This window comes from Babylonia areolata, chromosome 11 (genome assembly GCF_041734735.1).
Source record: "Babylonia areolata isolate BAREFJ2019XMU chromosome 11, ASM4173473v1, whole genome shotgun sequence".
Lineage (NCBI taxonomy): Eukaryota > Metazoa > Mollusca > Gastropoda > Neogastropoda > Buccinidae > Babylonia > Babylonia areolata.
The window spans coordinates 11,248,583-11,270,791 of NC_134886.1; the positions used below are offsets into that span (position 1 = coordinate 11,248,583).

Consider the following 22,209-nt stretch of genomic DNA (forward strand, 5'->3'; position numbering starts at 1 on the left):
TGTATGTGTGTGTGAAGTGCTCACTTGGCGATTTTGTCAGATGTAACCACAGACGCTTATCTCAACTTCCTGCGACAACTTCCTCCGAAAGGTCAACGAGATGGATTATGGGATACAGATGGCGGCGTAAATGTGAAAATCTCGCTACATAGTGCAGCGAAGTTGTTGTAAACAAGAGATCTAGTCTTCCAAGCGTGTTTTAAAAGACTGCGCTAGTACAGATATTTACACCGATGTTTACCTTACTTGTCATGGGAATACGAGGATTTTTTGTTTTGGCCGCCAAGATATGGAGTTTTGTGTGTTACATCTTCAGACGACAAATTCGCTCGGTTAGTTCATACATTTCCCTGTTGTGCAAAATGTTTTGGCTAACATTATAAAAGAACAAACAAATTTTTTTAAAAACAAAAAAAAACCTTCAGGACAGATTTGATGGGTACAGGAATGACTTGGGGGTGAGGGGCGTCCTTTGTGACGAGATAAGGGCACTTGGCGACCCATTAGCATGATCAGGATGCATGGTCAAGTTCGTCAGAACACTGAGTGCTCAGACGCAGGACTGCTGACCAATCACTGTGTATGGAAGGGACGCTTGAATTGAGAAACAACTAACATATAATTTTGTTCATAGCACAGCGAAAAGTTGATGAACGATGCACTGAAGCAAAGCATCAGTGTTTTTGTAGAACGTTTTGTCTCTTCCTCACTGCTCCTTCCTTGCATGCAGTTACCTCTCACTGCACTTTTTCAGTTTTTGTCAAGTTTGTGTACAGATTTATCTGTACTCTAACCTGTAGTTGAATATGATAAAGTGTAAAAAAGTCAAACCAGTGTTCTCTCAGGATTTAACAAATGAACCATACAACATCATCATAACACACACACACACACACAGACACACTGACACACACACACACACACACACACACACACACACACACACGTGTGTGTACTGAGTGTGTGTATGTTTTTCATATACAAAAGAAAAAGAAAAGAAAAAAATAATGGACCTTTGGGGTCAATGTTTTCATCAGCACACACCTTGTTTGAGATCTCAGTCTGTGCACACGGGCTGATACAGTATGTATGTGTATAGACATAGGTATTTCATCTGAACTGTGGGGACTTTTTTTTGGATATAATTGGCTTCCTGAAGTCATTTCAAAGCTCTTTTTGTATAATTTACAAAAGGTGTGGTTGTGGGCTGATGGAAAGGTTTCTCACAAAAGGTTTTGGTTCCGTATACTCCCTGGTATGAAAAAGTTTACCCCAAAACCAGTATACCCAAACACCACACACACACTCACACACACACACACACACACACACACACACACACACACACACACACACACACACATACACACACACACATGTATATACACATAATTGTGAAATGTGTATATTAACAACTAGTGGATTGGATGTTGAATGCATGAAATGTGCAGACAAGGGAGGTGACTAATCATGTGTAACTGTGAGCAGAAGATTGCAAGGGTTACATTCCTTTGATTAGTGTATGGTGGTAAGACCTTACTGAGACACTGATTCACAACCGTACATTAATAACCCCACTTTGTAGATTAAAAAAAGAAAAAGAAGAAAACATAGTTTGGAAAGTTTTTCATCAGGAATCTTTTCCCAGTAGATGTCCCATTTGTTTTAAATAGGGTTCTGGTCCTATGCAGCGAAATCCTACAGAGTGAACTCTCATTGATCGAAAGCCCACAGAGTGTAAATCCCATGATACGATACCCCACTGAGTGAAACTTATGAGTGAAAACTTGCCATGCCTGTGTGCATGCACTGTGATGTGCATGGAATTGCAGAAGATCTTATGCGTGTGAAAGTAATCACCTGTAAGGCAGTGGATATTGGGGAGGGCTGAGTGGGTTCTTTTCAACATTGTTAGAATAGAACTGTGTGATTGTCAGTCAGAAGCAGCACTTGACACAAGAAGTGGCTGCAGTTTGCTATAGATTTCATTGTTATCTTTAAAGAAAAGACAAACAGCTGTTATAAGTTATTACTAGTGACGTTTTGAAAGGTACTCCTATCGGGCAGGTGATTGAAGAATTGAACTTTTTTTTTTTCTGACCACCCTCATTCATGCAGTTAACAAACCAGGAGATGAGTAAGAGTGTCTGGTGCCAATGAGTTTTTGCCCTCCATTATGTTCAAAAACTTAAAATTTAAATTATATCATAATGAAATATTTGAAATAATTAGAAATATTATTTTGATTTATGCTGTTAGTTTTATATGTTTATTGAATAATGTCTATAATGTTTTTTTGCTCAGTACAACAAACATTAGCTATTCACTTATTCAATTGGTTATTGGTTATGTATTAGAATATTATTATCAGTATTTATTTTTCTTACGCATTATTATATGTGATTGAAACAAAGCAGTTTTTTCAGGCATACGTCTCAAGTTAAAAATCATTATTCTTTGTGTTTTATTTATTGTATTATATTAGTCACTCACTCAATGTAATTTATTATCAAACAAGAATAGTAACTATTATCCGCAAATAGATTCATGACTGTCTTTTGTCATCATGCAGGTTGTTCAGCACCAGACTGTGAAGTATGAAATTGTACCATTGTCGCCACTCTCCAAACACAGGCTTAGTATGTCACTTTCAGTTCATTGTATTATGTTCTTTAACAACCATTCAAGACAAGAAATGAAGAATTTGATTAAGCTAAAGAAAGTTGAAGTTAGCCTGCAGTTTTCTGTAATTTTGTTTACAAAGACCTTGTTTGATGTGAACATGTATGTAAAGTATAATAGAAACTTGTAACTCTTAGTCTTACACAGACAAGAAAAGTCCCATATTAAAAACAACAACACTTTTTAGCCTGGTGAAATGGTAATTAAAAAAGAAATAAGAGCTAAGATCTGATCATTGAAAGTGGAATCTGTTGTTGTTGTTTTTTTACATTGTGAGGTACAGTATGACTTTTAATTTTATTTGATATTTGAAAATAATAAGGAGCAGCTCACTATTTTCCATTGGATACCTTGCAGACTCTATTGTTACTTTCAATGAAAGAATTCATACAATCAAGAAGATTCATAGTAAACTATAATACAAAAACAGTTCAAGCAAAACATATAACACTTTTGCAGTTTTGGAGCATGAACATTTCACCCAGCATGGGAGATCTGTAACAGTGTAAGTGTAACATGCAAAATGCACGTAAAAACATTTTAAGAAGGAAACCAGAATGTTCTTACTATCATTTGAGCAGTAAATGAATGAAACACAGGAGAGGTAAAAACTACTTAACAAATTTTGGAAATGTAAGAGACGATTATGAGCAGTATTGCTATAATTAGTATAAACCTGTATTCATTTCCACCTGGTACGTGGATTGTACAGGCATGCTGAAGAAAAAAACACTGGTGCTAGATCTGGATGAGACATTGATCCATTCACACCATGACGGAGTTCTAAGACAGGTGAAGCCAGGCACGCCTCCAGATTTTGTATTAAAGGTGAGTCTCCTCAGCTTTTCTTCCCAGTGCATTGAAACAGTTTGGTTTAGCTACAGATTTGTTGTGGTTATATGATATCTTGATAGTATACCAGTCACTGAGTCATGCTTATATTGAACATTTGACAGGAGAACTAACGGTTTTGAAAAAAGAAGTGTCCTAAGATAGGATAAAGTGAGGTGGATGGGAATGGTTAAGAGGTTGTGATCATCATTTTATTGATTATCACTTTGGAAGAAAAACAGACACATGCACAAATGTAGCAAATACTTACTGACATAATTACCAAGACATCTTAAAAAAACAACAACCGTATTTTAACTGGATGAAAGGCAACTTCTGGGTAAACTGATTTTGTGCAGGTATAGTGTATACATATGGTATACCTGAAAGAAGGGACTCTTCTCTTGGGGAGATTGTCATCATGTACCTGCTTTGGTATAAATAGTGAAAATGCCAGTTGTTGGAAGACTGAAAAAAGCTTGAAAAAAGAATGTCTACCTGGGTTAAAGTACCTTGTGTACTGATTCAGACCAGGATATGTTGTGTGTGATGAACATACTGTATGTTATTTCAGGTAACCATCGACAGGCATCCAGTTAGATTTTTTGTCCACAAGAGGCCGCATGTGGATTTCTTTTTGGAAATTGTGAGTTACTGCTTAAGCAATAAGCTTTATTTACTATTTTCTTTGTGGGTGTTTGTGTGTGTGCATGTGTGCATGCATGCATGCATATTTGTGTTGTTGGATTTGATTTATAAGTGTCATTGATTTGTCATGGAAAGAAAATGAAAATGGCTACTGAACAGTGATAATCACTAAACAGTATAGAGGTTTGCTGTGCAAAGATATCACATCTGGTGGTTGGAGATGAGATAGGCATGTGTAATCTTTATTTTGTTGAGAGCTTTTACTTCTATCAAGTATAGAAATTCAGTCAGGTTTCTTTTTCTTCTATGACATTAGATAAGTTCTCTATGGCTTAGTTATTTCACAGTGTTTACACTGATTCCTTTGTAAAATTCTAAAGAATCACTTGGAAACAATTGTTTTATAAGATTTAAGTGTGCAAGTATAGAAATTTTATACATTCCAGAGGTCAACCTTTACTGTCTTAAGGCAACTCGGGTAAGAGGAAAAGTGCCTTAACATCATGTAATGCCTGGTTTATTCTGTTGATATTGCCTACTGAAGTGTATTATATTTCTGATCTGGCTTGTAAAATCTAAATGTAAGGATGCACTGTGCTTGAATTGGTTAGGCATTGACAAGTGTCAACAAGTGATCAGAATTGGAGGCTCTGTTTCAGCATGGTGTTGTGTCTTTTGAAGGGTGCTCCACTCCAATTCCTCACTCCACCCAGATGTGAGTGGGTACCTGACTTTGGTTGGGGAAGGTTAAAGGGGTGGAAAGAGAGAATGACTTAACCTTTGACCATTGGCCCTAACCGTTAAACTTTGACCTGTTTTGAGTGTAACATGTGTTGTTTGTGGTGCAGGTTAGCCATTGGTATGAGCTGGTGGTCTTTACAGCCAGTATGGAGATATATGGCGCTGCTGTGGCGGACAAGCTGGACAACAATAAAGGCATCCTTAAACGACGCTATTATCGACAGGTGGGCCTGGATAGCTCTGAGTCTGACATTAGGAAAATTAACTGTTTGGTTTCAGAGAATTCTGATGGGGAGGTTGGACTCTGGTAGTGTGCGAAAGTGAGGTGTGCCTTTTGAGTAGATATGTTGTTGCCCCTTCTATTTCTGTGTGATTTTTTTTTCTTGTTATTGCCTCTTTATTTAGTCGTATCTGGACCTTTTATGTGGTTTTACGTGTTTGGCAAGGTTGTTAATTTTGGATTTTGTGTATGATTGCACTGGATTTTGATCAACAAGTGTGTACTGCTACTATGAGCACTTGTTGCACACCTAGCACACACATGTGCATGCACACAAGCATGCATGCACACATATCATGTCTTTGTGCTTGCATATCTGCACATTGTTTGTGAAGGGGAGTGCATCATATTATGACCAGGATGCAGTCTGTATTTTTTTCTGTTTGACAGGAACTGTTTCTCATCTTCTGTACTTGTTGGTGTCTGTTCTTATATCTTTGCACTGACAAGAAGTCTGTTTTTTGTGTGTGTTTTTTTACACAGTAAAGTGAAACAACATGATGCCAAATGTTGTGTTGTATTTATTATTGTATGTTTGCTGATGAGCTGTTGTGTGTGTATGTTGCAGCACTGTAGCCTGGACTGTGGCAGTTACACCAAAGATTTAGCAGCTATATGTCCGGACCTGTCTAGTGTTTTCATTCTGGACAATTCCCCTATCGCCTACAGACAGTATCCAGGTAACTTCAATAACAGGCAGACGGGGATGGTGTGTGAAACACTGATAGCAGGTAGATTAGGATTGTGTGGGAAACATTGATAGCAGGTAGATAGGGATGGTGTGGGAAATAATAGAAGGTAGATAGGGATGGTGTAGAAAACACTGATAGCAGGAAGATAGGGATGGTGTGGGAAACATTAATAGCAGGTAGATGGAGATGGTGTGGGAAAAATTAATAGCAGGTAGATAGAGATGGTGTGGGAAACACTAATAGCAGGTGGAGATGGTGTGGGAAACATTGATAGCAGGTAGACAGAGATGGTGTGGGAAACATTAATGACAGGTAGATAGAGATGATGTGGGAAACATTAATAGCAGGTAGATAGAGATTGTGTGGGAAACATTAATAGCAGGTAGGTAGAGATGGTGTGGGAAACATTGATAGCAGGTAGATAGAGATGGTGTGGGAAACAATAGCAGGTAGATAGAGATGGTGTGGGAAACATTGATAGCAGGTAGATAGGGATGGTGTGGGAAACATTGATAGCAGGTAGATACGGATGATCTGGGAAACATTGATAGCAGGTAGATAGAGATGATGTGGGGAACAAGAGTTGAACAATTTTTTGAAAAAAAAAGTTTTCATGGGCTAATTGAAAAGTTTCAAAATTCAAGTGTGTATATATGGGTAAAGAGAAAGACTAGATCAGCAGATGTTTTTGGAAAGGTACTGGTTGAACCTTACAGGTTTTGTGAATCAGAATACAAGAGTTTATGATCTTATGATTTTTACCCAGGTTCGTATGAGTATTAGTATCAGTATCAGTGGCTCAAGGAGGCGTCACTGCGTTTGGACAAATCCATATACGCTACACCACATCTGCCAAGCAGATGTCTGACCAGCAGCGTAACCCAACGCGCTTAGTCAGGCCTTGAGAGAGAGAGAAAAAAAAGATAAATAAATAAAAATTAAAATAAAATAAATAGAATAAAATATTGCAGTATGAGTTTGGAATGTTAATGTATGTGTTGTTCCACCAAGCTGTTCAGTAAGGTGTATGTTTCATCTTTACACATTTGTACTAGTTATAGATTTGAGTTGCTGTATTGTGTGCAGGAAAAAAGCAGTGTTAACATTTGTCCCTGTCCTGATTCCATTCAAAAAACTGAATTCTGCAGTTCTCTCTACTGGTGATGATGCAGCCTTTTTTTAAATTTTTTATTGAGGATGATCATCGAAGATGTTTTTTTTCTTTTTCCAGACAATGCAATACCAATCAAATCATGGTTCAGCGATGCTCACGACACCTCCCTCCTCTCTCTCCTTCCAATGCTGGACGCTCTTCGATTTTGCAGTGATGTGCGTTCTGTTTTGGGGCGCAATTTACACCAGCAAAAGACGTGTCGCTAGGGTGGTTGGGAGCTTCACTCACGGTGTCATTGTTGTCCTTTCCTGCATCATCTCTCATCTTCTCACCCTTCATGGAACACTCCACTGACATCAGGGCCAGTACTTAGTCGTCGTGTGTGTGTGGACGATGTAGTCAGCTATAGCTGTGCACTTTTCTACCCAGCGTTGTAAGCATGTTCTCAGTAGGGCTTGTGTCTTTGATTCAAGCAGTTTGTGTTTTTGTGGAAAAATGACAGCCGGAATCATTTTTAGAATTTTTGACTTGAATGAAGTATAAACAGAAAGTGGTGGTATAAATGAGGCATGGTGATTACAGTTTGCAGTGACTTTATAAGTGGTTGTTTTTAGATAACTGTTAAGTAGAGTTGATAAGATGAAACTGCTAAGCAGTGTTTTAAAATTTTTTTTATTTACTATCAAGTGGGGAATGGGGAAATATGAGCTACACAAACCCTATTGAATTCTGCTTACATTTTCACTCAGTTTTAATTATCGTCATGTCCCTCATCATCACATAGTCCTGAGAAAATGGAAACAGAGAGGTGACTGATTGTTTCAAAAGTAATTATTAGTTCAACATATTTTAATGTGTCAGGGTTCACTTTTGTTGGAATGATTTACCTTTCCTTTGTATACAAATATTTGAGTTTTCATCCTGTTTTACAGTTGAGGGTGAAGTTACGTTTTAGTGAAAGTTAGGCTTTTGTGTGTCATCACTTTTTGCAGTGACTGTAGAACGTTAGAGCCACAAAATTGAAAATATAAAAAAACTGGAACCTGGGATTTACTTGATTGTGACAAGAAGATTGTACTGCTGAGCCCATGGAGATGCTTGTTATTGGAATATTCACCCTGCAAAATTTGTCAGTCCTTGAAGGAACTTGGCAAAATTATTTTTCATTTGAATATTGGAGTGATTTAGATAAATTTGGCCTCAATTTCTTGCATAAAAAAAAAAAGTTTTGACATTTTGATTAATTTGATGCTTTTATATCATTCAGGGTTTCATTTTTTTTTTCAGTTGTTCCCCTCCCCCCACCTTTCCCCCTTTTCGTTGTTGCTTTTCTAGCTTTCTAGCTTCTCTTGTAGTTAGCTGAGTTGAAAATAAGGTGGATTGAATTGATGAATAGAGGCAGTCTTCAGTGAAATCTGCTTTTGGAAGCAAGTTTGGAAGGTCACTCTTTTTTTTCCTGCAGATCAGGTGAATATTGGATACACAGAATGAATTAATAAAATCTAAGTGGTTGCCAAGTTTTCATGATATAAATTTCTGTAAAATTAGCAGTAGCCGTTTGGCACAACACATCAATATGACTGCCAGGAATACACTCATTTACAAGGGATCATTTGTGCATGTATGTGTGTATGTGTGTATGAGTGCGTTCTTGTCAGTTTTTTTATGAGCAAATATTGAAAAGATAAGATTTTGATAAACTGAGAGCAGTTTTAACATTTTTGCTCAATCATGTTCTATAAAACAGGGTTTAACACTTCATACTGATCTTGGAGTAAAAGATGTTTTAAAGCCACTTCAGTCAAATGAACATGAGTGTGTTGTCATATTTTCGTTTGTGCACAAGATGCCCTGTCCTTCCCTGTTGAGCACTGTAAGAATTCATTGTCCGATGATGGCACATGGTTTATGTCTGTGCTGGATCCTTAGACCCAGTTCCCTACAAACAGCAAATGAACTCGGGACATTCCAGATTTTACAGACCGAAGAAGATAAGAGAACAGAGGTAGGTCAGTAATAGGGAACACAAGTGAATTGTCTTTGTATGTTAAAAACATTTTTAGTTCTTTTCCTATGGTACTCAGAGATTACTTTTTAAGTGGAAACACAAATGATATCGTTGCTCTCAGTAGCAGAGAACAATTGTTATTGAAAATAAGAACAAGTTCAGTTTTGTTACTTATGCAAGAATCTCTTAAACAGTTATGCTGGTTTTACACGGCTCAGTAGATTTCCTTGCTTTTATTGGCACAGACCCATATTAGTTGGAAAAAAAAAAGGGGGTGGGGAGTGAAAATATGGCAGGCATCATCCACAATGGTCAAGATGAGGTATGTGACTGCATGTGCTGTAGGTACCTCTCTAGTTCATCTCTGATCCTGCGGTAGTGGTTGGTCAAAGTCTGCTCCCTCTCTGACTGGTTGTTGGGGTGCCAGATCATGCTTAGGGTTTTGTCTTTTTGTTTGTTTCGTTGTTTTTTTTTGGAGGGGGAGTGCTGCACTATTTTTTGTCTGGCAGTTTGGGCTAGTAATTGTGTGGGATTTACCAGAGATCTTGAGGACAAATACAGTTAACATTGATATTGGTCCTCAAGTATTTTGCTGGTCCTTAGATCAAAGTGTACAATGTTAAAATGATATTGCTGTTAGACACTAATCTTTTTTGTTTCTGTCCGTGGTATTGGTTGATACAGTTACTGCACAAACTTAAACACACTTTGACACAGTTGAACAGTCAAACATCCACACACACACACACACACACACACACACACACACTTTCTGTCGTGCACTCTCTCTCTTTTTCTTTCTCTGTCTCTTGCATATACACACACTAAGGGAGAGAAGGAATAAAGGAAGGTTGACATGTTAAAAGATCTTATGCCAAGCCATAATGTGAAATGTTCAAACAGTGGAAGATTATATAAATAATCTCTGAGATGACAATGCCATCCAATAGCTTTCATTTTCCATACCATGGGTAGTTGTATCTAACTTCATTTTAAGTCGCTTTTTTTGTTGTTTGCTTTTATTAGTCTTAATGCTGCATTTACACACATTTACACACACACACAAAAACACCATTGGAAACAGTATATAGACTGACACTGTGACAGTGTCTGAAAATGTATGAGTAGTCTGGGCATGTTGATATCATGTTCCAAAATCAAATATGTCAGCTCCAGAGTTGTTTTGTTGGGAAAAATAGTGATCTGCAGAGGAACGGGAGCTTGCACTGGTAATGCTAGTGGTGTGGGTGAGTTTAGATTGGTAGAGAAGTGGAAACCTTAAGCCCTGTATGTGTGTGTGATGTATGTTTTTGTTGTGTGATGTATGTGTGTGTTTATATGAGATGTGTATGTGCATGTGCTTGTGATGTGTGTGTTTGTGTGTATGTGACATTTTTGTCACAATGTAACTGTCCTTGGACATAGGTGCACAAGTGACAGTATTGTTGTAACATGTTTTAAGAGGTGGGAATTAAAATGAATATCAGCATAATTAATGAATATCAGCATAATTGATGTTAACTGCTGATAAACATACTGCCTCTGTGTTCAACACTTTGCTAATTTTTCTCTAAAACATTTTTTAACGAAAAACAGACACTGTCTGTAATTTATCGAATTAGCTGATATTATTCATACTTAGCATGTAAGCTGCCACTGTCCAAACATGATCCATTTACACAATATTGTTTATATTTAGCAAGTTAGCTGATACTCTCCATGCTTTTCTGGCATGTTGCTGTGAAATGCAATAAGGCTAATAGTGAAGCGCAATAATGCTGATTAAATATAATCACGGTCTATTTTTTGCCACTTTCAACCTGTGCTGGCTTTAAGGCAAAGTCTGTGGTGGACAGAAGCTTACAGATGCCCACATACAGATGTCCTTACAAGCCAACATTGCCAGTGAATGGATTGTTCACCATATGGCAAGCCGGGGTGTTTTCAATAGAAAAAAACAACAAAAAACAACAACTATATATGAGGTCAAGAAGAAAAAAGAAACCCACCTCAGTGAGTGGGTGTGTTGATATAAAGTGACATTTTTGGACTGTAGACAGAAGCTTTAAGATTTCCTGGACATTCTGAGTTTGAATTGACAGGCAGTGTTTTGTCCAGAATGCCTCTTTCCTCATTACCATCCTACTTTAAACATTACAAGTGGTATGTGTATCAAGACAAGGTGTTTGAAGGTGTCACCATTTTTAGCTGTTGGTGTTCAAGCAGCAAGACATGTTGCACATACCAGTTTCGTTTCACTAGTTCTGACTAGTCAACATCAACACCACTCAGAAATGAGAACCAGGAATCTTGATTTGTAATGAAAGTGGCAGTGTTTGTTAGTTGCCTCTGATTGAAGATCTCAGACTGAGCTGGTTGTTATCATACTTGAAATTACTTCCATTTCAGTCTTGTTGTTGAGAAATATATTTGACTATTTGGGGTCACATTTCACCTGTTGTTGGTTGGTTAGCTGGTAGATTTTGAACCGTTGCCCTGTTTTTGAATGAGATTGACAATGATATTTTGTCTGAGATTGGGTAATGTTTATTGTATGCAATTTGTTAGAGGGTGCCATTTTAAGTTTTGAGAGAGAAAGAGATAGAGCATATGTGTATATATGATAATGCAATGGTGTGTGTGTGCATGTGTATGCATGCATGTGCATGTGTGTGTCATGTGCAAGTCAGTGGTGTATACTGAGGGGAGTCAAAAAATTCCTTCAGATGGACAGATGCCAACAGGACCTGCAGTACAGACCACCAGTTGTGGGCCAACATGCCATGTCCTCCTGTCATCGGTCTCAGCTAGACACAAAGTACAGCTGTGTCTGGCCTTTCAGAGTGCTGACGATACAGTCAGTTACTTTTCTGACAGAAAGCTGTTGGTGTCATGAAATGGAGTGCATTCACCACATTCTTTGTCTGACTGTTGTCACTTCACATTGTGAAAGAGCATCACTTTGTATACGGGTAAACTCCTGGAAATCTTGTTGTTTGTGTGTGTGTTCTGTGTGTGTCAGTATGTTCATCAGTGTCAAGTGAAAGAAGACAGAGTTAGATCAGTATCAGTTGTTGAAAACAAAATGTTAAGAAGAGTTGGTTTTGAGGCATGTGATTGTTGTTGTATTTCTTTGTTTCAATTTTGGGTTGTATGGTTTGTATTTAGAATATTCTGGAATGTAGTGATTGTTGATGATTGACTTTTCTTTTATGGGTCATTTTGTTACTTTTGTTGATGTATCTAAACTGAAAAATGACTGTTATTTTATGGATCATTTTGCTACTTTTGTTAATGTTTTTTAAACTGAAAAAAGAAAAGCTACCCTTTCTTTGTTTCCACATTCCTGGGCTGCAGTTTGCCACATTCACTCCTGTCTGCCAGTTGTCTTTTCCATGTAGGACCGTTTTAACCCAGCTGTTATGCAGCCTGAAGCCATTGTCAAGAGTATGCATGCTGGGTATGTTCCTATTTCCATAACTCACAGAACATTGTCATGGATTACAGGATCTTAAAACATTGATCTTTTGCATGTGAATACATATGATGCAGATGAAGACACTGGCAGGTCTGCACATACCTTGATCTGAATCCATCAGGTGCTGATACTGGCATCAAACCCAAGTCCAACACTTCAACTGTAACAATTTGGCTTTTGCACCTGTTTAGCTTCCCTGTAATTATTTTTGTTTGTCACTATTTCTGTTTCCCTTTCTCCTTCTTTCCCCCTCAAACATACATGTTCTCCACCTCCGCCCCTCAAAAAGTATTAAAAAATGAAAGAAAAGATTACCTCAGCCTAGGAAAAACGGGGTTTCAGGAGAGACATTTTGAAAGGTGTTGGCAGGAGCTGTAGTGCTCTTAGATAAATTCTGTTTCTGTGGATCTGGACTGATGTCACATAACTCACCATACTCTTTATTCCCTATCTCCCGACTTTTCATTTTGGGGAGATTATGATTGTGCCGTTGATTGAAATTGGATTACATTTGCTTTGAATTTCTGTGTATATGAAGGAGAAATCACACAACTTAGATAACCAATGTATCTTTTTGTCAGGTTTGTGAACAGCTAGCTTGTAGATAGCTAACTTTAAGTTTTGTCAGATGGGCTTAGATGGAGCAGACTTTTGCCTTTGAAATGTAAATGCTAAGAGGTGTGTGTTATGTGCATGTGTGTGTGTGTGTGTGTGCCTTTGAAAAGATGCTAAGAGGTGTATGTTGTGTATGTGCATGTGCACGTGTGTATTTGTGATGTTGTGTGTGTATGAGTGTATGTCTGTTGTGTGTATAGAATGCATGTACATTGTGTGTGTATTTGTTGTGTGTGTGAATGTGTGTGTGATTGTGCTTTGAGTGTCTGTTGTGTATGTGAGTGTGTCTTTGTAAGTGTGTGTTGTGTGTGTGTGTCTGTTGTGTGTATGAGTCTCTATGTGTCTTTTGTATGAGTGTGGGTACAAGTGTATGTCTGTGAGTATGTGTGTGTTGTGGTGGTGCGTGTGTGAGTATGAGTGTCACATTGTTTGTGTGTGTTGTGTGAGTGTGGTGTGTGTCCATCATATGTCTGAATTTGTGTCTGTTGTGTGCATGAGCATGTGTATAGGTGCACATGTACGCATTGGTGTGTTATTCTTTCTGTTTCTATAGTTCTATAAAGGTTTAAGGTTTACCACATTTTTTGTTTGTTTTATATGTCACTATGTCAGAGTTTGATTCTGTCAGTGGAAGCTCAGAGAAGTAAAGTTATATCTGATAGATAAATACAGGGAAATATAGATGCATGTATGATGTGTATTACTGTTTGATAGGTTAAAGAATAGGAATAACATGTTGTATTATCTACTGTTAAAATTTTTTTTTAAATCAGCATATATGAGTAACATGTTTCTGTTTAGAACCTTAAATGAAAAGTTGAATTGCAGTTTTTTATGCAGTGACAAAGATGAAAACAAATGTGTAACTGGAAAACCACAGCGTTCAATTTACACCAGAATGGATGTAACTTGTTGATTATCTATGACAGTGCTGTGAAGATGTACAGAAGTTGTCCTGAAGTCTGAAGCCCACTGTCCTAACTTGCCCAGCATTCTGATCAGGTCTTTCTTTTCTTTCTTTCTTTTTAAAGATATATTTTTTTCTTTTTCTTGTGACATTGACATTGTTTCAAAAAGCCCTCAAAGAGGTGGAAAGGAGCAAGCAAGGTGACCGAAGCTGAGGCCTGCAGGAACCAGTGGTATGGGACACAGGATGGAGATGGTGACCACTGGCCACACTCTGCCTGGTGCAGCCACCATGTTCTCTGCTGTTAGTGGTCAGCGAGGCTCTAAGCACCATAATTTCATTTCATTTCATGTTCTCTGCTGGTACATTGCTTTGGCATGTGCCCCCCCCCCCCCCAGCCCACCATCCCCCTAAAAAGAAAAAAGAGGGGAAACTTGTTGCAGAAAGGGCAACTTGGAACACTCCAAGAGATGTGTTATTATGACAAAATGACCAGTTGATTTTATTGTTGTTCCATGTGTTTTGCCCTGTCAGCAGTGATATGCTATGTGTGGTATCTTTCTTGACACATTGCTGGTCCTTTCTAGTCTGCACACCTTGAGCTTCAGTAACTGTTCAGTACAAACTAGCGGTAACTCCTGTTCTTGTTTAGCACAAAATGACTGTGTGATACTAAGTGATACTCCCTGCAACACGAGTGATGTGAAAAGGTGATGTCAGCGCTGCACAAACATAAAGTCGTCACACCTGTGATTCACAATATTCAGTCAGCCTACACCAAGGATTGGACACACCTGCAGTCTCACCTTGACAGCTGAGGAATACTGCCCAATAAAAATGGATGGTATGTCATCATAGGTGCTTGTCTGAAATGGGTGTTTCAGTTTCATCCCGTTCCAAACACAGCGTGCATCATTTCAAATGTGTGAGTCAAACTTCTGACCACAGAAACAATCACATAGAACTTTACCATGGACATTCATGACAAGAAATGTGTCAAACTTCTGACCACAGAAACAATCATATAGAGCTTTACCATGGACATTCATGACAAGAAATGCGTCAAAGTTCTGACCACAGAAACATATAGAACTTTACCATGGACATTCGTGACAAGAAACTATCATATAGAACTTCATCATGGACATTTATAACAACATCAAATAGAATTTTGCATAGGGACATTATGAAACATCTTGAGGAATATTGATCAACAACAAAATCAGCAAGAAATGTGTATATTTTCTAGTTTCAGTGACATCTGTCATATGTGTTGCTTTGTCTGTGTGTGACGTCCACATGACATTGATGGTTGATCCTGTATATTGCAGTGTTGGGCGCAAGTATTTCATCATTCTTTTATCGTAACAGATTTCTCAGTATGAGATTTGGGCTGATCTCCCCAGGGAGAACGCATCATTACAATGAGAGCGCCACCCATTTTTTTTTCGCCTGCAAATGTATTTGTTTTCCTATCAAAGTGGAATTTTCTTCAGAATTTTACCAGGGACAACCCTTTTGTTGCCATGGGTTCTTTTGTGTGTGCTAAGTGCATGCTGCAAAGGGGACCCTGATTTATCATCTTATCTGAATGACTAGTATCCAAACCACCACTCAAGGTCTAGTGTAGGGGGAGACAATACTGGCGAGTGTAGGAATCAAAGTCTCTCGCATTCTGGGGGCATTACCTCTAGAACAACGCTCTGCATGTACATGTCCTGTGAACGGTGGCCTGTAGTGGAGTGGTGGCCTTGTGGTAACATGTCTGCCTACAGCCTGCGAGAGAACTTGAGGGTATGGGATCAAACCTTACACTCGCCCTCTCTTCCCCTCCACTAGACCTTAAATGATGACACTGATCATTAATTTTGTATTAAATGATAAACTGAGGTCTGGTATGCAGCATGTATATGAATAACACATGTAAAAGAACCTACAGCAACAAAAGGGTTTTCCTTGGCAAAATTCTGTAGAAAAATCAACTCTGTTAGCAAAACAAATACCCTTGCAGACAGAATCAAAAGATATAAAAAATATGGGTGGTGCTGCACTTTGGCAACACATTCTCCCTGGGGAGAGCAGCCCAAATTTCACAGAGAGAAATCTGTTGTGACAAAGAGTTGTGATACAATACTATGCAATACAATATAAGGCCATGTGGGACTGTTGGGGGTTATCTCAGCTGTAAGGTGGAACTGTTGGTGTGTCCATGGCCTGGGTCAGACTGACTGATCAGTTTGTGGTGTATGTATTGGGCACAGAGTCCATGCATGGAGGGGATGAAGTGAAATGCTTGTATGGGAACAGTCATCTGTCTGGTGTAGGGAAGAGAGGAAAGTGATACAGAACATGTGTTGTTGTTGTTAGTGTCATGTTTATTGTTAAACAAGGAAGGGAAGGTGTTTTGTTTGTTTTTTGTTGTTGTTTTTTTTAATGATTTTACATGACTGTAAGTTCAGCCTGTTATATTGTATTTCTCTTTGTGTCACAACAGATTTCTCTTTGTGAAATTCAGGCTGCTCTCCCCAGGGAGAGCGTGTTGCTACACTACAGCACCACACATTTTTTTGTATTTTTTCCAGTGTGCAGTTTTATTTGTTTTTCCTGTCCAAGTGGATTTTTCTACAGAATTTTGCCAGGAACAACCCTTTTGTTGCGTTCTTTTACATGCGTTAAGTGCATGCTGCACACGGGACCTCGGTTTATCATCTCATCCGAATGACTAGCGTCCAGACTACCACTCAAGGTCTAGTGGAGGGGGAGAAAATATCGGCAGCTGAGCCGTGATTCGAAACAGCGCGCTCAGATTCCCTCGCTTCCAAGGCAGACGCATTGCCTCTAAGCCATCACTCCACAATATGAAGACATTAGTAATTTTTCTGAGGCAAGTTACATGTTGGTTGTATCTGTTATGTCCTCATACTGTGCTGTATAGTATTTCCCATTTGGATAACAACCACGTTGTTCAAAACAAACTCCTTTGCCTTCACTACAGTGTGAATAGATGCTGGATCATGATGGTTATCTCTTTAGTATTGTTCATTACACTTTTCGTTTACATTTTGTATACACAGTGATGGCATGTGTTGATGTCGTTTGCTTTTCAATATCTCAAGTGGAAAATCTGTTCTGTCTGATCTCTGCTTCAGCATTTTGTGTTCTTGGAAATACTGAAGATAGCATTCTAGAAGTTTGTTGGTTGCAAACACTTGTTTGGACAAAGAGCTTGACAAATCCTTTGGCAAAGCCCATATGTGATGATAATCTTTGTTTTAGAAACAAATGATTGGATAGGTTATTTTAGCGTTAGGCATAAGATCCAGTGTCTGGTTTGACAGAGGTTTAGGAAACCATCTCAGGAGGTTTTTTTTTTTTTTTTTTTTTGTGATTGATTGTTGAATGCTGTTGGCCAGCTAACAGTTCTTGCAGTGGTTTGCAAAAAATTGTGGCTCACAGCTTTGTCTTTTCTTTTTGGTCATTAGTTATTTTTGTTCCATGTTCTGAGTTTACTATGAAACACTCCTGTGTTGGAGAGCTTTGTAAAGAAGTGTATTTTGTGAAAGGCTATGATCTGTTACAGTCATAATGTACAAGGCTTACTTGTTTTCAGGCAACTTGAAATGATGAGGTTAAAAAAAAAAGAAAAAAAAAAAGAAAGAGGAAGTCCGACTGTCTTCAAAATTGCAAGAACAATTTACCTTAAAAATATAGACTGTAAACAGTATTCCTATTTTGTTGGAATTCAGTTTGTAACTTTATTCCTTAAGGCCGGATGGCAGGCTGATGTTTGTGACATAGATTGTCAACATTTCTTCTTTTTTTCTTGTTGGTTGAAAGTCATGACTTCTCTGTTTGCAATGGTAGGTTTCACTTTCAGTTAACAGTGGGACAAAAACCATATTATGCGGTTCCATTGTTTTTCTTTGATTAGATGAATCCATGCTCGACTCCCCATGTGCAGTTTTTGAAATAATCTGTTTTTGATTTTTGTTATTAAATCGAATCTTTGTTTTTGTGTGGCTAGTTGTTTTTCTTCTATTTTGTTTGGAAATTTGTCATATCATTTCCTTGTTTGTTTTTTTCTCATCACTGTGACAGATGCCTATCTGGTATTGTCAAATGGTTTGGATTATGACGCCTGATGCATGGATTTGCTGTCAGTGAGTACATTAGATAAGTTGAGTGTGAAAAATGATTACACCAGCTGTTTGGGCATTTGATTAGATACCCCTCACCCCCCCTTTATTTTTGTTTGTTGTTTTTTAGGGTTCAATTAACCAAACGTATCTGAAAAGGGTGAGCTTGTTAATCTAATGGACATGTCTCATTTGAGACCAGTGAAGTTTTTTTTTTTTTTTTTTTTCCGAAATGATCTGGTCACAATATTTGTAATCATTTCATGTTGACAATCAAAGGGAAAAGGTCTAGTCATGTGCTGTGCCATCAGTGTTTTATGCACTGCTGGGCATGCCTGGTGAACATTTAATGCTGGTTGGACAATGATCAACGGAAAGTGGAGCTTTACACTTCTGCCAGATGTAAATTCAGACAGATGGTCAAGCAGCATCGTTTCTTTCTTGGCCATTGAGCATGATTTAGTTGAAGGTTTGGTGTATTTCTCACTGAAGTGGGCCCTGTCAGGTGTTGGATATAGCATGTCTGCAACTTCATACCATTTTCTGAAACAGAAAGTACCCCCCCTCCTCCCCCCAACCCCACTCTCCATCCTCCCCCCGAAAACCAAAGTAAGATCAAAACTCAAAACAACACAAATCTGTAAGTAAAAAGAAGGCATAAACAAGAGGACAAAAACTGGCTGGTTTCTCACCAGGAAAGAGTGATTGGCTAATAACAGTTTCCACAGACTTAAGGAGTGTTTCTGTGAACTTCTTTAATTAAAAACTTGGGCAATTTTTCTGTCTAGGGTGTGGGTGTAGCTGTTTGAAACACAGTTTAAAAAATCCCCCCCCTCCCCCTTTTTTTTTTTAATTTACAAAATCAGATTTTGAAAGTTTTATGGAAGAAGCTTTCCTTTCTTGTTTCTTTGGAGTGGGGCTGGAGAAGTGTGCGTGAATAGGGTTATGAAGTTGGGGGAATATTAATCATGGAGTCTTTGTTGATGACCAGTTTGGATGTGTTTGTGGTTGGGTATATGTTTGTGTGACATGTGAGACGGCGTCCAGTTTGAAGTATTAGGTGCAAAAAAAGATAACTTTGATCTTAAGTAAGAAAGGGCGCTCATGGTCCTTCACTTTTTTTCTTTCTTTTGTTCCTGTTTTCTTCACTTTGTCATTATCTCCTCGTTAGTGTAACTTGTCTTTCAGTCATTTTTATTATTTTTTATTTTAACACGCTATTAAAACTTAAACTAGTTTGACCCAAAGTACAATCAAAATGTGAAATATTAAAGGATAGTGAAGTAACTGAAGGCAGAAGTGTCCAGCACCAGACAGGAGAGAAGGGGGAGGTGTTTGGGGAGACAGTGAAGGGATCAGGGTGAAGCGTGGTGAAACATGGTACACAGGCACGTTACACCTCTTCATGTTTTGCTCATATTGAGCCCAGTCTGTCAGTGTTCACCAATGCACGAGTAAGAAGCCTCTGGTAATGTAGTGATCAAACCATAGCCATCACCATGGAAGTGAACAGTCAACAGTGATTGAATCCCGATGAAGTGAGCGGGGTCAGTTCCACCACTGGCTCACCGATGGCTGGTTGGTTCATTCTGTCTCATTGGTCATTTATCATTATAATCTGCAGCACAATGTTAAATTGCACATTTATTTTTGACGTTTATATATACATATATATCTCTATATTATATCTACATGTTTTTACTTGAAGCTTTTTTATGTAAATAAACCAAATGTAAAGGTCGTTATGATGTATGTATCCACATTCTGAAGTTTTCATATGATTTTGTACAGATGTCTGATTGGAATGTTATGTCTTTGGTGGGTGCAGCATTTTCTCTTCACTGTCAGAGAAATGTGTCTCATTCGTGTGTTATTCATCAGTAGAATGTGTCAGTTACTGTCCACTGTCAGTGAAGCATGTGTCATTCATGGACAGTGTGTGTCAGTTGAAACATCATTCATGGAGAGAGTGTGTCAGTGACTGTCCAGTGTTGGTGATATATATCATTCATGGACAAACTGTCCGTTACTGTCAAGTGTTGTTAAAAAGTGTCATTCACAGATATTGTGTTACAGTTACTGTCCAGTGTCAGTGAAATGTCATTCATGGACATTGTGTCAGTTACTTTCCAGTTCGGTGAAATGTGTCATTCATGGACATTGTGTCAGTGACTGTCCAGTGTTGGTGAAATATGTCATTCATTGACATTGTGTCAGTGACTGTCCAGTGTTGGTGAAATGTGTCATTCATGGACATTGTGTCAGTGACTGTCCAGTGTTGGTGAAATATGTCATTCATGGACATTGTGTCAGTTACTGTCCAGTGTTGGTGAAATGTGTCATTCATTGACATTGTGTCAGTGACTGTCCAGTGTTGGTGAAATATGTCATTCATGGACATTGTGTCAGTTATTGACCAGTGTTGGTGAAATGTCATTCATTGACATTGTGTCAGTGACTGTCCAGTGTTGGTGAAATATGTCATTCATGGACATTGTGTCAGTGACTGTCCAGTGTTGGTGAAATGTGTCATTCATGGACATTGTGTCAGTTACTGTCCAGTGTTGGTGAAATGTGTCATTCATGGACATTGTGTCAGTTACTGTCCAGTGTTGGTGAAATGTGTCATTCATGGACATTGTGTCAGTTACTGTCCAGTGTTGGTGAAATGTGTCATTCATGGACATTGTGTCAGTTACTGTCCAGTGTTGGTGAAATGTGTCATTCATTGACATTGTGTCAGTGACTGTTCAGTGTTGGTGAAATGTGTCATTCATGGACAAAGTGTCTGTTACTGTCAAGTGTTGTTAAAAGGTGTCATTCACTGACATTGTCAGTTACCATCCAGTGTCAGTGAAATGCCATTCATTGACATTGTGTCAGTTACTGTCCAGTTCGATGAAATGTGTCATTCATGGACATTATGTCAGTTACTGTCCAGTTCAATGAAATGTGTCATTCATCAGCATCTTGTAGCAGTGTGCAGTGATGATTGCAGGCAGTGAATCATCAGAGAGTCTGCCAGACCCTCACCACTGGAGGCAGTGTGGTGTAGTGCTGCGTGTGTTTGTGGACTTTGTCAAAGGAATAAACGATTTTATAGCGGTTTGTTTCTGTTGTAGTGATGTATTCCCCCCACCACCCGCCTCTCATCTGTAAAATCATCAATTTTCATAAATTGATTCCTTTGTAAATGATGCTCATTATTATAGAAAATGTCATACTCCTCATGACTTTCCAACTTTGTTCATTGGCATCTTTGCAAATAAACTAATGTGTCCTTAAAAAATATACAAACAATTTAAGAATAGAAACAGACTGATATTGCTGCATTGGCCAGGTTGTATCATGTGGAGAGTTGTTGACTATTCAGCATATGCAAGGTTTTTTGCTTTGCTTTTTTCCTTCCTGTCATCTGTGCCAGTTTAGAAGCATCACTCCCACACCATTCATCCAGCACCCCCATCATTCACTGCCACACCCACGCTCATCTGCTGCAGTCCTTGAGTCACCAGTGCTCAGGGAGCTGTCACTGTTCAGTCACCATGAGGCCATGCACCAGAGAAGTCATTTGGATGAGACAAACTGAGGTCCCATGTGCAGCATGCACTTAGCACACAAAAGAACCCACAGCAACAAAAGGGTTGTCCCTGGCAAAATTCTGTAGAAAAATCCACTTTAATAGGAAAACAAATAAAATTACAGGCAGAAAAAAATGGGTGGCACTCTCAGTGCAGCAACGTGCTCTCCCTGGGGAGAGCAGCCCGAATTTCACAAAGTGAAATCTGTTGTGACAAAAAAAAAAAGAGCAATACAAGTCCTGCTTTATGTTATGCGACAGATACTAGGATGTCTGTAGTAGAGAGTTCATGCAGCAATGATGTCTGATGATAAAGTTTGGTCCATTGAATAATGCTCTGCCATGCTGGTTTAGCCAAACACTGTATCTCTATGTGTGCTCATGTTATGCACACACATGCACTTGCAAGTATGCACAAATTTTCCACACAACTGACCTTAAATAAAGGCTTAATTAAGAAAAAGGAAATAGCAGTAAATAAAACATCAGTACAGAAC

General features: G+C 38.5%; 1 protein-coding gene across 1 annotated transcript; it reads left to right on the forward strand.

Annotated features, from left to right (window-relative positions):
- Positions 1-128: 128 nt before the first annotated feature.
- LOC143287520 (CTD nuclear envelope phosphatase 1-like) lies at positions 129-21,240 on the forward strand. The gene is made up of 7 exons (XM_076595566.1): positions 129-332; positions 2,573-2,639; positions 3,395-3,510; positions 4,088-4,159; positions 5,010-5,126; positions 5,751-5,862; positions 7,106-21,240. The coding sequence occupies exons 1-7, from the start codon at positions 234-236 to the stop codon at positions 7,252-7,254; spliced, it is 732 nt and encodes a 243-aa protein (XP_076451681.1). The 5' UTR covers positions 129-233; the 3' UTR covers positions 7,255-21,240.
- The last annotated feature ends 969 nt before the right edge of the window (positions 21,241-22,209 follow it).